At 38.0% G+C, this 15,275-nt stretch overlaps 1 protein-coding gene and 1 long non-coding RNA gene across 3 annotated transcripts in view; one reads left to right on the top strand and one right to left on the bottom strand.

Moving 5' to 3' along the window:
- The first annotated feature begins 1,717 nt into the window (after positions 1-1,717).
- LOC134295709 (uncharacterized) lies at positions 1,718-5,102 on the top strand. Its single transcript, XR_010002340.1, has 2 exons — positions 1,718-2,006; positions 2,983-5,102. It is a non-coding gene; the product is annotated as an uncharacterized LOC134295709 (long non-coding RNA).
- Positions 5,103-9,830: 4,728 nt separating this feature from the next.
- plcb1 (phospholipase C beta 1) overlaps positions 9,831-15,275 on the bottom strand; it is a 650,154-nt gene continuing 644,709 nt past the window's right edge. The window contains exon 32 of one of the 2 annotated variants that reach the window (XM_062969113.1): positions 9,831-13,025. In XM_062969113.1, the coding sequence (XP_062825183.1) occupies positions 12,801-13,025 (225 nt within the window). In that variant the 3' untranslated portion in view covers positions 9,831-12,800. The remainder of the gene's footprint in view (positions 13,026-15,275) is intronic. The other variant, XM_062969114.1, reaches the window with a different exon arrangement.

Here is a 15,275-nt window from a genome sequence, read left to right as displayed (position 1 = left end):
GGAAACATTTGTCCTCATCCTGAAAGACCATGTGGATCCAGAATAGGTCTCTACAGTCATTTGTGGACCCATCACCAAGATGCTACACTTAGAATAGAATCATACTCAGCCACAAGTGATTATCTATAGTATAGTAGATACTCCAGGTACTGACTACTGCTTGTAGTAAGCAGTAAGTTTACTTAAATTGTGCAATTGACTCTGGATCGGGCTTAGACCTTGTTTTTTGGATACTGTGTCTTAACATTAGATTGTAATTAAATATGTTTTTATGCATGCTTATTTTCATAGAATCATAGAATCATGATTATTTTTATTTTAATGTAACCTTCTCATGTTTTATGCTGTAGGCACTATATAGTGCCATTTGTAAGCAGCCTTGAGTCCACCCAGGGGTTGAGAAAGGCAGGATATAAATATAGTAAATAAATAAATAAATAAATAAATCTCTCTCAATCTCTCTCTTCATCCTCTGCTTTCCAAAGGCTGCAAGGTTCCATAGGCTGAAAGAAAAAGATTTATTCCACACCTTGAGCTCATGGAGAAAAGGAGTTATTAGACTTTCTGGTGGTTATGTGTTTTCCCATTCTCTCTTCCAGCAAACACTTGTTAGTTATAGTAGCTCTTCTGCTAGTGTAACTGCAACATGTCTGAGCAAGATGTGAGCATAGGACTTCTCTGCCTAGCTTTTGAAATACCATAGTCAAATTGATGAATATATGTCCTTGTTTCAACCCATTAAATGACAGCAAAACAAAACTTAAATAGCTCTCTGGACATTTTCTAGGTCATCCAGCATGACTATGGTTTTACTGGATCAGAAGTCCTTCATTTCAAAAGGATTAATTAATATCCATGATTTGTGCATCTATATAGTCTGGAAGGGAGCCCCGGTGGTGAAGTGTGTTAAAGCACTGAGCTGCTGAACTTGCAGACCTAAAGGTCCCAGGTTCAAACCCTGGGAGTGGCGGGAGCGCCTGCTGTTGCTCCAGCTTCTGCCAACCTAGCAGTTCGAAAACATGCCAATGTGAGTAGATCAATAGGTACCACTCCGGAGGGAAGGTAACGGCGCTCCATGCAGTCATGCCGGCCACATGACCTTGGAAGTGTCTATGTACAACGCCGGCTCTTCGGCCTAGAAATGGAGATGAGCACCAACCCCCAGAGTTGGAAACGACTGGACTTAACGTCAGAGGAAAACCTTTACCTTTACCTATAGGCTGGAAGCATATTCCCCCATAGATACAGGAATCACATTGTGTTTATTTTTTTAATTAATACAGTAGTTAAAACAAAATAAAGGTTAAAGTAAAGGTTTCCCCTGACGTTAAGTCCAGTCATATCCGACTCGGGGGGTTGGTGCTCATCTCCATTTCTAAGCCGAAGACCCGGCGTTGTCCGTAGACACCTCCAAGGTCATGTGGCTGGCATGACTCCATGGAGCACCGTTACCTTCCCTCCGGAGCGGTACCTATTGATCTACTCACATTGGCATGTTTTTGAACTGCTAGGTTGGCAGAAGCTGGAGCTAACAGCGGCCGCTCCCGCCGCTCCCGGGGTTTGAACCTGGGACCTTTCGGTCCCTTAAAACAAAATACATTAGTCAATTTCCTTTAAATAATTATATTCCTTTATACAACATGTCAAACAAATTTAGCAAATTAAATTTAGTCACTGAACCTATTTCAGGGTTACATAATGGCACTACTACATAGTCATGCAAGGGCTGGGGTAGGATAAGAATGATGATGTCTGGCAACCCTGCTGGTCAGTTAGCATCTTATCCGTCATCAGACTGACACATTCGGAAAAGTCTGCCATAAGGTTGCTTTGAAGGCAAATACAGTTGATGTACCTAGGGAAGGAATTATTAAGACAGAAGGCTGTTGCTAGGAGATGCTCTGGCCTCCTAATTATATGTGCAATCTAGCCAGCTGATTTTCACCTTTTGTATTTGCTCCCTGGATAATATCCCCACTTGTGGTGATGGCTGTTTCTAACTTTCTGTGAGTATTTTCACCCTTACTTTTGCCCAGGTGTTGTGCTGTTGCGATTGCAATGTTTGATCTCCCTTTTAATCTTCTTTGCCTCAATCTGTCTTGTGCTTTCTCTTCTTCATCTTCTTTTCCTTAGCAGCTGGTGCTCTTGAATGGGAGGGGTATAGCAGCATATGCCTTGCATGCAGATGAGCCTAGATTCAGTCCATCTTTTCCAGGTGGGGCTAAGAAATAATACCTTCTGCTATTCTGAAGAGTTATTGTAACTTTAGATCAGCAAAACAGCACTAGATGGGGGACTTCCAGGGAGCATGGCGGTATGAAGGCAGCATCCGAAAGAGGCTGCATACAAGGTATTTAGTCAGCTGAATACAGGGCTCTGTATTCTCCCAATTTCTCTCTGGGTTAAGAGGGAATCAGAGGGGCTTTGCAAAGCTTTCATCTGGTGCCTATATTTATGACCTTTGGCTCTTAAATCAAGGAGCAATCGGCAAAACCAGAGAGGCTGAGAGGCGTCCAAGGCTATTTACCTTGCTGCCTACAGGGCAAATTGTCTGGCTTGTCATTTTAGTTGCATCGAAATGGGGGCCTGGTATGACACCAACCTTGAATGAATATTGGAACTTAATAACTGTGTAGTAAGGCTTTTTGTGGCCCAGATCATGTCAATTCTTGAAAGCGAATTGTGTCTGTCTGATTGGAATGGAAAGTCTTTTTCAGGTCCATGCTGAAATCGCCAAATGTCTATAAGTTCTAGATCATTTGCTAATTTCCAAATTCTTTGTGGAAGTTCTTTCCCTTTGCTTTGTTTTTTCTTCACACATTTTCTGTCTATGTTCTGTTCCACTACTGCATTGAAATCTCCTAGTATAATCAGCTCATCATAGTTTATATTTTCTATTTCTTTGTGCAATTTGGTAAAGAAGACAGACTGTCCATTGTGTGGGGCATATATATTGGCTAATAATGTTTTTTTGTTGTCTAGATCAATTGTGCTTAATTTATGGAAAAGTGGCAGAAGATTCAAACTTCAACAAACACCCAGTTAGGAAAACCCTGATGAATATTTGGAACAAGTATAAAAAAAATTCTACACAAAAATACCACAATGGACCTCTACAGGAAGCTTTCAAACAAAGTGGAAATTCCAAGGGTAGTAAAAAATGGCCAACATGTGAGGAAATACTCAAGAGAACATGAGATAACCTCCAACTGGAAACAATAATAGAAATAAACCAACAGGGTAACGTGAACTGGTTTGAATATGCACAAATACACCAACAATATCAATAAGATGAGCAGACAGGATTTGAAGGAGAAAAGACAGATTTTGAAAATATACTTCAATCAAAAAATAACTATCCAAACTCTACAATCTCCTGATAAAGTTACACACAGAAGATGAATATATCAAGGAATGTATGGTAAAATGGGCCACAAACATTGGCCACTCGATCAGCTTAGACGAATGGGAATACCTCTGGAAAGTAAAAATAAAAATTTTCAGAAGCTATTCCCTTCTGGAAAATTTCTACAAAATGTTTTATCAATTCTGTATGACACCTGTTAAACTAACCAAAATTCAGCCACAATTAAAAAACACTTGTTGGAAATGTAAACAAGCAACAGGATCATTTTTCCATATGTGGTGGTCTTGCAAGAAGGCAAACAACTTTTGGATTGAGATCCATAAAACTAATGAGAAAATATTAAAGTTAAAAATACCTATGCACCCAGAAGCATTTCTACTAGGAATAACTGAAAGATCACTGCTGAAGTCACACAATAAACTCTTCACCTTGATGATAACTGCTGCAAGAATCGTTTATGCACGAGCCTGGAAAATGGAGAAAACACCAGAAATGGAGGAATGGATTGTGAAAGTGGCAGAGGTGGCTGAGATGGACATTCTGACCGGATATCTTCAGTCAAAAGACCCTGCGGAGTTTAGGAAAGACTGGGAGCCCTTCAAAAGGTTCTTAGAAGGAAAGACTATTTCAACGTAGGGCTTTCAAGTTTGACTATTATAAAAGCTAATTTTTCATCACATTGTTTAACTTCTTTCTGAAGAATGCCATGATGAAGAATTCTTTGGAACTACAGTAGAGTCTCACTTATCCAACACATTTTTGTAGTCAATGTTTTCAATGCATTGTGATATTTTGGTGCTAAATTCATAAATACAGTAATTACTACATAGCATTAATGTGTAATGAACTACTTTTTCTGTTAAATCTGTTGTATAACATGATGTTTTGGTGCTGAATTTGTAAAATCATAACCTTTTTTGATGTTTAATAGGCTTTTTCTTAATTTCTCCTCATTATCCAACATATTTGCTTATCCAACGTTCTGCCGGCCCGTTTATGTTGGATAAGTGAGACTCTACTGTATCTGATGTGACTTAATTTTCTTTAGTATATGTATTATGGCAGAACACTTGAGATGTGAACGTTAAGTTTGTGTTCAGAAAAGGTATTGTGTGTAGTTGTCAAGGAAGGGAAGGGGGGGGGGGGGGAAAAAGAAGAAAAAGAAAAAATATTTAAAGAAAAAGAAATATGTAATGCTATTTGGACAAGCTGGAATGTTACAAAATTAGAAATAAGTGATTCCTGAAAAGGTTAAATATGTTGGAATAATGTTAATGAAGCATTTGTTTATGACTTTAAACATCTTTCAATTTATGCAAATTGGGGTTGTATAGCTATCCATACTGGTGTATGTAAAACAGTCAAAAAGCTCAAAACACAGAAAATATTTTATTGCTTGTTCTCATTCTTATGGGGTTTTTTTAACTGATGTGATGTCATGATGTGTTTAGATATACTCTGAAATTCTCTTGATCATGAAGATATATTCCCTGCTTTGCAAGGAGTCTCTTTTTTGTTTTAAACTATGATTTCTGTATATGATAGGGAGGGGGGGAAGTAGATGGTGGATTTTGCTTTGAAAATGTTTTGAATTAGAGTGAGCACCAAAGAATGCTATATTTATTTTGCACAAGTTGTCATTTGATTACAAATGTAGACACGTTTCATTACTTTTGAATGTATATTATATTGTTTGTGCCAAACAATTAATAAAAATAATTTCAAAAAAAAGAAAAGAAATAATACCATCTGATATTCTGAAAAGTTATTGCAAATTTAGATCAACAAAATAGCACTGGATGGTCAAATAGTCTGATTAAAGATGGAGTGCATGTCCATACCAGACTTTGTTACTTTGCAAAAGTAATTCATCCAATTACTCCTCAGCCCTATTCCCTTCATCATGTTACTTGTACACAATGTGTGTGGGTGGGTATAAAACATATTGTATTCTTTCAAAAGTATTATCCTATGTACAAAAAAAACGTATATGTCCAGAAAATGTAGTCAAAAATCAACCCCAAAAACCTGGATTGATCTATCTACAGGTCAATGGGAATATTGTATCTTAAATGTTATAAAAGGGAACAATTTCCTTCTCTGAGGAGAGCGGCAAAAGATACTGGCTTAGTCTGTTCCAAAAGAACATAAAAGAAGCACCAACCCCCACTATTCTTTCCTCCATGGTAGGGGGAAATAGTGATGGTGGCCAGGGATGGGTGGCCTCTGACCCTCTGGTGTTTCCCCTCTTTATAGAATGACCCCAACCTATCCATGGTCATATCAAAATCCATAATCCCCCTGCAAAAAAAAACTTGCTCTTGATTTATGCATGAAGTCAACTTATATACACCAGGCATGGACCAATTTTGGCCCTGCAGGTGTTTTTACATCATCTCCCACAATTCCTACCAGCTGTTAAACTGTTAGGAATTGTGAGAGTTGAAGTCCAAAACATCTGGAGAGATGAAGTTTGCCCATGTCTTGTATATATGGTATGTTGATTGGGAAGGATCTGGAAAAAGGGGATATTGCACACTCAAATCCTTTGCCCACTTTGCAGCCTTCTGCAATAAGAAACACTGGGGCCCAAAGAATCATTATATTCCACTGAAGTATGCCCTTCCCTTAGTAAGAGATTAAGAATTACAAGACAGAGAAAGTCAGATTAAGTGGATGTCTGTTTGTTTGATGAGATACTGAGATACTGGAATGTAGCCATTGAGGGCTATAACCTCTTTCACAGAAATATAACAAAAGGGAGAGGAGGGGGAGTAGCTTTATATAAAATAATAATAATAATACTTTATTTATACCCCGCCACCATCTCCCCGCGGGGACTCGGGGTGGCTTACATGGGGCAGCGGCCCAAACAACATAAGGACAAAATGTAAGCAACATAATACAAATCACAATATAAAAAAGATAAAACAGCAATATAATATATCAATTAAAACAACAATACAGGATAAAAATTACATTTAAAACACATAAATGGTAAGACTGTAATAAAAGTATGTCAAATGCAGTTATGTTGCAGAAGAAATGCAAGACTGTAATCCGGGAAACCATCTTGAAAGCATCTGGATAAGAATCAAGGGAACTGGGACTCAAAAAGATCTCGTCGTGGGTGTATACTACAGACCTTCCAAGTCAGGATGAAGGACTTGATGAAGCCTTCTGTCAACAGCTGACCAAACAGGCACAAAGAAGAGATATAGTAGTCATGGCCGATTTCAACATCCTGATATCTGCAGGAAAACAAACTCAGCCAAGAGTACAAAGTTCAACAAATTCCTCACTTGCCTTGCAGACAATTTTATGGTCCAGAAGGTAGAAGAGGCAACAAGGGGATCGGCTTCTCTTGATCTAATCTTAACAAATGTGAAAGACCTGATCAATACAGCCGAAGTGGTCGGATCCTTAGGAGCAAGTGACCATGTGCTCCTACAGTTTGTCATACAAAGGAAGACTGAAACTAAGACAAGTCAAACATGCATTCTAGACTTTAGGAGAGCTGACTTCCAAAAAATGAAGGAAATACTGAGTGGCATTCCATGGACGCCAATATTAAAAGACAAGGGAGTTAAGGATGGATGGGAGTTTTTAAAAAGTGAAATACTCAAGGCGCAAATGTAATCAGTGCCAGCAAAGAAAAGAAAAAAAGACAAGTGAGAAGAAACCAGAATGGATGTCCAAAGAACTTCTAACCGGGCTAAGACTCAAAAGAGACATGCACAAGAAGTGGAAAAGGGGAGAAATCACCAAAGAAGAATTCAAACATATAGCCAACTCCTGTAGGGAAAAGGTTCGCAAGGCTAAAGCACAAAACGAGCTCAGGCTTGCCAGAGGCATTAAAAACAATAAAAAGGGCTTCTTTGCTTATGTCGGTAGGAAAAGGAAGAACAAGAAGGCAATCTGATCTTTTTTTTGATAGAGTTACAAGTTGGGTCGATACAGGGAATGCCATGGATGTAGTGTACCTGGATTTCAGTAAGGTCTTCGATAAAGTCCCCCACGACCTTCTGGCAAATAAACTAGTAAAATGTGGGCTAGATAAAACTACAGTTAGGTGGATCTGTAATTAGCTAAGCAAACGAATCCAAAGGGTGCTCACCAATACGTCTTCTTCATCTTGGAAAGAAGTCGCGAGTGGAGTGCCGCAGGGTTCCATCCTGGGCCTGGTTCTGTTCAACATCTTTCTTAACGACTTAGACGAAGGGTTAGAAGGCACAATCATCAAGTTTACAGACGACACCAAACTGGGAGGGGGGGTAGCTAACACTCCAGAAGACAGGAACAGAATTCAAAACGATCTTGACAGATTAGAGAGATGGGCCGAAACTAACAAAATGAAGTTCAACAGGGACAAATGCAAGATACTTCACTTCGGCAGGAAAAATGGAATGCAAAGATACAGAATGGGGGACGCCTGGCTCGACAGCAGTACGTGTGAAAAAGATCTTGGAGTCCTCGTGGACAACAAGTTGAACATGAGCCAACAATGTGATGCGGCAGCTAAAAAAGCCAACGGGATTTTGGCCTGCATCAATAGGAGTAAAGTGTCTAGATCCAGAGAAGTCATGCTCCCCCTCTATCCTGCCTTGGTCAGACCACACCTGGAATGTTGTGTCCAATTCTGGGAACTGCAATTGAAGGGAGATGTTGACAAGCTGGAATGTGTTCAGAGGAGGGCAACTAAAATGATTAAGGGTCTGGAGAACAAGCCCTATGAGGAGCGGTTTAAAGAGCTGGGCACGTTTAGCCTGCATAATAGAAGGCTGAGAGGAGACATGATGACCATGTATAAATATGAGGGAGCAAGCTTGTTTGCTGCTGCCCTGGAGTCTAGGACATGGAACAACAGCTTCAAACTACAGGAAAGGAGATTCCACCTGAACATCAGGAAGAACTTCCTCACTGTGAGAGCTGTTCGGCAGTGGAACTCTCTGTCCCGGGGTGTGGTGGAGGCTCCTTCTTTGAGGTTTTTAAGCAGAGGCTGGATGGCCATCTGTTGGGGGTGCTTTGAATGAGATTTTCCTGCTTCTTGACAGAGGGTTCAACTGGATGGCTTCAAACTCTATGATTCTATGATTCTATGTCAGTAACCACTTGAAAATTGTCTTCTGTATCCAGATAGTACATCTAATTAAAAAATAAAAAATGACCACAATGAATTCTATTATCTATAATTCTTGTCGTATGATATTAATGTGTGGTTGGCACTGGGAATCTATTAAGATCCATGGCAAGGCATATAGATACCAGGGACTATTCTTTGTTCCTGTGACAGGCTATAAATATCAAGGATGCCCAATGGATTTTATGGAATAGTAAACTGGCAGTAAGTTCAAGAAAGAAGGATTAATTAGCATATACAACTCCATACTATCAAATAACATATGCTACTATCGTTTTGTTAGCTTGTGGAATTATCTTCTGTATAGTGATGAGCAATAGCATAAATAGTTTTAAAAGGAAGCTACACACATTTCTATATGAAAGGTATATCAGCAGCTAAATAATACCTCTAGGTACAACAGTAGCATACCTCCAGATTACAGTTGCTGGTAGACAAAGAGCATGGGAAACCTATTGCCTTCAATAATTACTTCTGAATTTATTCATAATGCATTATCTTCAAGCTAGCGGAGCCCCCAGTGGCGCCACCCTTCTGCTGGCAGGACTGCTGATTTAAAGGCAGGACTGCTGACCTGAAGGTTGCCTGTTCGAATCCAACCCAGGGAGAGCGTGGATGAGCTCCCTCTATCAGCTCCAGCTCCATGCGGGGACATGAGAGAAGCCTCCCACAAGGATGTTAAAAACATCAAAACGTCCAGGTATCCTCTGGGCAACTTCCTTGCAGACGGCCAATTCTCTCACACCAGAAGCAACTTGCAGTTTCTCAACTCATTCCTGACATGGAAAAAAAACTTTCAAGCTCTAAGTGAACCAACATTTGGACAACCATCATTTGATAATCCCTGATTTTTTTTAAAAAAAATTAGATTGACTATATTGCTTAGCAGAATTTTTTACATGACTAATAAGCACATCAAACCATCAGATGGTTTCTTCTTGGGACAGTTTGGGATGGGGAACATTTAGAACTCTACATGTTGTTGAACTGAAGCTCTCTTAAGACCTTATTGAACATAGCTAGTGGCAATGAATGATTGGAGCTGTAGTCAAATAACATGTGCAGGGGGCCCTATGTTGCCTCCTCTGTTGCAAGAAAACCTTCACATTCATGAGGAGGACCAGCCCTTTGGTTCATACTGCTAATGCCCTGTGAAACTGAGAAGTCACTCTGGAATACAGCAAACACTTTCCTCACAGTTGTGACCTGTAGAAAAGCACCAGTATGCTCAGAAGAGACAGAACACATAGTGTAAAGAAATATTATTTGGATCTGCAATGAAAGCACAGAAATTAGAAGTGCAATTAAGGGAGAAGATACAGACAGCATTTAGAAATTTTATTTGAATCTGTGATGAAAGCACATAAATTACAAGTGGAAGAAACAACATGCCACAAAATTGCATAGGATTTGTACAAAAAAAGTGACTTATGCATCTAAAAGGTTGTGAAAGAAAATTATATAGATGACTGATGAGAAGTTTTCCCCTAATTAAAGCATATCACTTTTTCCAATCAGCCAGCACATACACGTGTTTATACCAATGTACAAGAGCAACATTAATTTTCAAAGGAAGGCAAGACATATATCTCTTTAGTTCTGTTAGAGTCCCTTGCAACCATGTTAGGTTGAAATGTTTGGTGTCCATGAGCTAAAATTCATCATAAGCTAATAAAAGAAATGATCCTTGGTATTGTGAAGCTATCTGAAGTGTACAATGGAATTTGATGGAATACGATGTAGTTCTATTCTCTAAAGCCAAAATGTCCACAGTATATTACTTCCATACGTTCAACACGCAACAAGGCAAATACATAAAAGGCACACGACTCTCACATCATAGACTCCTTTATTTTCATTATCTTACTTTATTTCAAGTAATATTAATGGTAAATGATAGTATCACTGTAAGTTTGAACAAGGCAAGATATACATTATTACACACTAAACTACAACTGCAAAAAGGGGCACTGTACAGATATTAAAAAAGTAAGTACAGTCAATGATCAAATACATATGTACTGAAAACCAACCACAACTGCTAATAGACTCTGTCAACCATTCACTTGTACTTCTCAAATTAAAAAGCTCCTTAGAATTTCTCCTAACCTATTTGTAGCTGTACTATACAAGCACACATCAGAGAAATAGTCTCATAATTTTCATGAATACTGCTATTATTGTATTCCATCTAACTTAAAACAAATTTATTGAACCTTTATCTTATAAAATGCAGCATTAAACATTGACCCTTCCAGGTTTTTTATTTAATGATTAATAATATTGATCTTCAAAGTGCAAAAAGTAGAATAAATGACAGGCGTCATACTCTTAAAATCAAAACAAAAGTCTTAGTTACACCCTTTAATTACTCCACACATTGTAAGCAGAGTGCATGTTGTTTATGTACTCTTCAAATATTGTGGAACTTTTCTTCGTGCGTGCTGCATATTAAGAACAAAAAAATACTGCTTAGCCAAAGTTTTAATTTTCTTATGTACACATATCACTTAACTTGAAGTTTGATCTCTATTATTGCTTACATTTAAATAAAATAAGTTATTTTGCTGAACTCCTGAGGGAAAGCTAACTACATATATGCTATTACATATTAAAGTATTTACTCAGAATTTTTTAGTGTTTCAGTGTTATCCACCACATAAATCTATTAAGTTCAGAGGGGCTATAATCTTTCCATATAAATAAATTTCAGGATTAGAACTCAAGTCTTCACCCTCCACGTCCTTTTGCTTCAGTATTTCCTTTTATTTTCACAAAGATTCCAGCTCTGAAATGTCTGTTTTATATACATTTTGGAGATGACATCTCCCACATGCATACCACAATAAAAAAATAATATTAATAAAACAACTATGGAAGAGATGTCTTTGTGTCAATATTATAGTTGGTAAGCATTTTAAAATAATTGGATCACATGATGTACCCAGAAATGATAACTGAAAACAATGTCTTTTTAATTAAAGTTTACAGATTAAAAATTGCTTTATAGTGACTCTAATTTGTTGTCACTGTATTAGTCCATATCCCTCAATCTTTCCATTTCACCATGAAGGAAAGCCCAGCAAGGATGCCCATGCTCTATTTCTACAGAGGGGGCTATGTTTTTATAGATTTGTTTACATCTGTATGAATTATGCGGATGTATATCCTCATAAATTTCATTCTTGAAGCAAGAATATATAACATTCAATGTTTCTTCTTGCTACAAGAAAAACATTGAAAATTGTAATTTTTAGAAGACTATTTGCAATTCAGGGGTTATCTAGTTTAAAATAAAATCTTGACTTTTCTGCATTGTGAGACATTTTTCTTGCAAAGAACACCATATTCTATTTGAAGGATATGCTTTCTTTCTAAAGAAAATCGTATTTGCTCTGCAGGAAGCTTGTTTTCTTCAAAGAGAACTTGTGTTATGCAGAAAATTCTGTATTTTTACACAAAAATGTTTTCTGCACAAAATGTTTTCTGCACAAAAACGTTTTTACTGCATAAAACACACACATACATACACATTTTCATGCAAATAAAGTCTTGAACTGCAAAGATTATCCCATAAATAGGACTGTCCTCATCAGGATTTTCCCCAAATTTGACAAACTCATTCTTCTGACAGTTTTCAAATAGACGTCCCATCCCTAATGTGAATGATGAAAAAAATAAAATATATATACTTTTTGAAGAGATTTCAGTTTGGGAACTTAGGTTCATTACCACAGTTTCAGTAGAACATCTCAAAGCAGATTCATTCTCTGGTACATTGTCAACAAAGCAAGCTGCTGATGCTTGCAAAACAAAGAAAAATAAAGAACCACATATTTAAAAATCAGTGCAATTAAGATGGTAGATGTTTCCAGGGTGCAGGGAGGAGGAAACATTAAGTTAAGGATGTTATGATGGTTGTGTGTGGATAAATTATTTATTCTTCCCATTGCTGCTTCACAAGAAGATCTGTGCATTTGTATCTGCACAACATGTTCTGGTCCCGGAGGAAGCTCCAACTGCACCCAAATGGAAAACCATCCTAATAAATGTGGCCACAGAAAGGGCTGCACTGGCCAATTCAGCTATTTTCTTCAGCTAATAAACAAAGAAGGGTTACAGACAACATATAGAGTCCTCACTGACCACTTGTTTTGGAAATGTGAGCCATCCCAACAGAAGTCTTCCAGATGTGAGGCGTCCAATGACTATTCACAAAGAGAAGAGAATCCAGGGAGCACAATGGTGACATTCTCTGCCACAGTAATTTAGGAATGGGTCTTGTAGGAGTGGTTAGAGAGGGGTATCAAACACTTTTCCTGGATTATCCTCCAGTTCCTCATTTTGTAGTGGTTTATGGTTCAGTTTTCCACCATCGGATGTGAGGGAAGAAGTGGTAGAGCTGTGGTCGCCATCTTCACTAATTTTGCCTTTCATTGCTTCTTGTACAAATTCCAGAATTTCCAGTGGGAGTCTTTTGAATTTGTCTTGATATTCTTGATCGAGTTCAGCCTGCAACTGGAAACAAGAGTACTGTTTTAATACTGTAATTAGTTTAATTCTATTTCTATAGCTAGATTCTTTATGCTTTTCATAGGAAGACCACATTTTAGGGTCCAGAGCACAAGTAGAGTAGCTTGAAAAGTAAAGTGCAGGTTATTTTATCTTACAAATGTATTTTGGCTGCAGAATAATGTAATAAAACTAACAGAATTTTTGCTTAATGCAAGCATGATTGAGGGCTTGTCCTTTCCATAGGCAATCCTTGGAACTGTGCATGTGTGCACAAACAGTCCCAAGGGAGCTTTGTAGACAAGAACTGATGAAAGAATGGACCCCTTATAAAATTAATAAAATTTATCTGTAATTTGCAAGCACTGAAAGAGTGAGTCATCAGAAATTAAGGCGTCAAAAGGTAGGGGGCATCTATATTGTTCTTTTAAATTGCAAGCTACTTTGAAGTCCCAATCTTGGAGGAAAAGCAGGATCATCTTCACCAACACCACCACAAACAACATAATAAATTATGACTGACTGAGTGTATTTTTAAGCAAAGGGGAAAATGACAACCAACCCCCTTTTGTGACTAGCAAACAGGGGAAATTTTGGTTTGATGAGTTTTTTAGGGTAGGAATTTTGGAGGTGGGAGGCAAACATACCCTAACTACACTTGAGCATTCAGAAGCTTTACTAAATATTGGTCACAGAAAAAATGGGAACCCTAGTTGTAGATTCCCCCTATAAGCCACTTTCTTGACAATATGGGATGATTCACAGTCATTCAAAGAGCTATCAGAAGGAAAATAAATGCTGGTGGCTGAAGAGAGGAGTAAGTCATAGGACGAGATCACATTAGCGTTATACAGCAGAGGTTTCCATCTCCTTATTGCCATGTTTGCTTCTGTAGGATTCAGGGAAATGTTGTTTAGAGTGGGATCTTTGGAATTCAAGCAGATAATTCTTTGGGTTTCCCTAAACTGCAAACCCCAGAATTCTGCAAAAGCAAACTGGGCAATAGGGAAATGTGGAACTGTGCTTTAGAATTCTAATGTGATATCGTAGATCAGGGGTCCCCAAACTTTTTAAACAGGGGGCCAGTTCACAGTCCCTCAGGCTATTAGAGGGCCGGATTATAGTTTTTGTGTGTGTTTTTTAAAAAAAAACAAAAAACTATGAACAAATTCCTCTGCACACTGCCCATATCTTATTTTGAAATAAACAAACAAAATGGGAACAAATACAGCCTCAATGTTAATAATAATAATAATAATAATCATCATCATCATCATAAAAATAATAAAGAGGGTTGGAAGAGACCCCTTGGGCCATTTAGTCCAACCCCTTCTGCCTTTGTGCACCAAAAGCACAAGCAAAGCACCCCCAACAGATGGCCACCCAACCTCAATGTTGTTAATAATAATAATAATAATAATAATAATAATAATAATAATAATAATAATAATAATACATCACACAGCCCTAAACACTTGGGAAGTGTTTGACTTGTAATTTTGTGATATGAAATCCAACATCTATATCTTGTTTGCTGTGTTATACTGTGTTTTTGTGTCAATAATAATAATAATAATAATAATAATAATAATAATAATAATAATAAGGGTTGGAAGAAACTCCTTGGGCCATTTAGTCCAACCCCCTTCTGCCTTTGTGCACCAAAAGCACTAGCATAGTACCCCTTAATAATTAATTATTAATTAAATAATAATTAAAATACCATTATAAACAGGCAAAGCTTTGGAAAGTGCGGGAGGAGGCGGGAAAGGTGTGCACCTTTCCCTCCTCCCTTGCGCCGCATGTGTCTTCCTCGGCAGAGGAGGATTGAGCTGCTGCCACGGGGGCCGGATAAATGGCTTCAATGGGCCACATGTGGCCCCCGGGCCTTAGTTTGGGGACCCCTGTCGTAGATGGTCAACATGACCAATAGAAGTCCTGCTTATCACTGTCACCATTTCAAAACAGATGGTTGCAGAAGGCAAAAGAGGCAAGTGGATATAGCTCCATCTCAAGTATTTCGGCATTCAGCCAAATGAGCAAAGTTCTTGTTATTTACTATCGTCAGTCATGAGGACAATACTGATAAATCAAAAGAAAGATATGTAAAATTGGAGCACTTAAATACTCTCATGTACAATATGTTCACACAACTTCTCACTGAAGTATGTGACTCTGAGTGCCTAATGAGTTTACCGTTGCAGCACAAAAAGAAAAGTAGTAGTTTTTTACAGCTCAAATAGTTGTTTTCCTAAT

Source organism: Anolis carolinensis, chromosome 1 (genome assembly GCF_035594765.1).
Source record: "Anolis carolinensis isolate JA03-04 chromosome 1, rAnoCar3.1.pri, whole genome shotgun sequence".
In the NCBI taxonomy this organism is placed as follows: Eukaryota; Metazoa; Chordata; class Lepidosauria; order Squamata; family Dactyloidae; genus Anolis; species Anolis carolinensis.
Note: the sequence above shows the minus strand (reverse complement) of the source record. Positions and strands in the feature narration are given on the sequence as shown.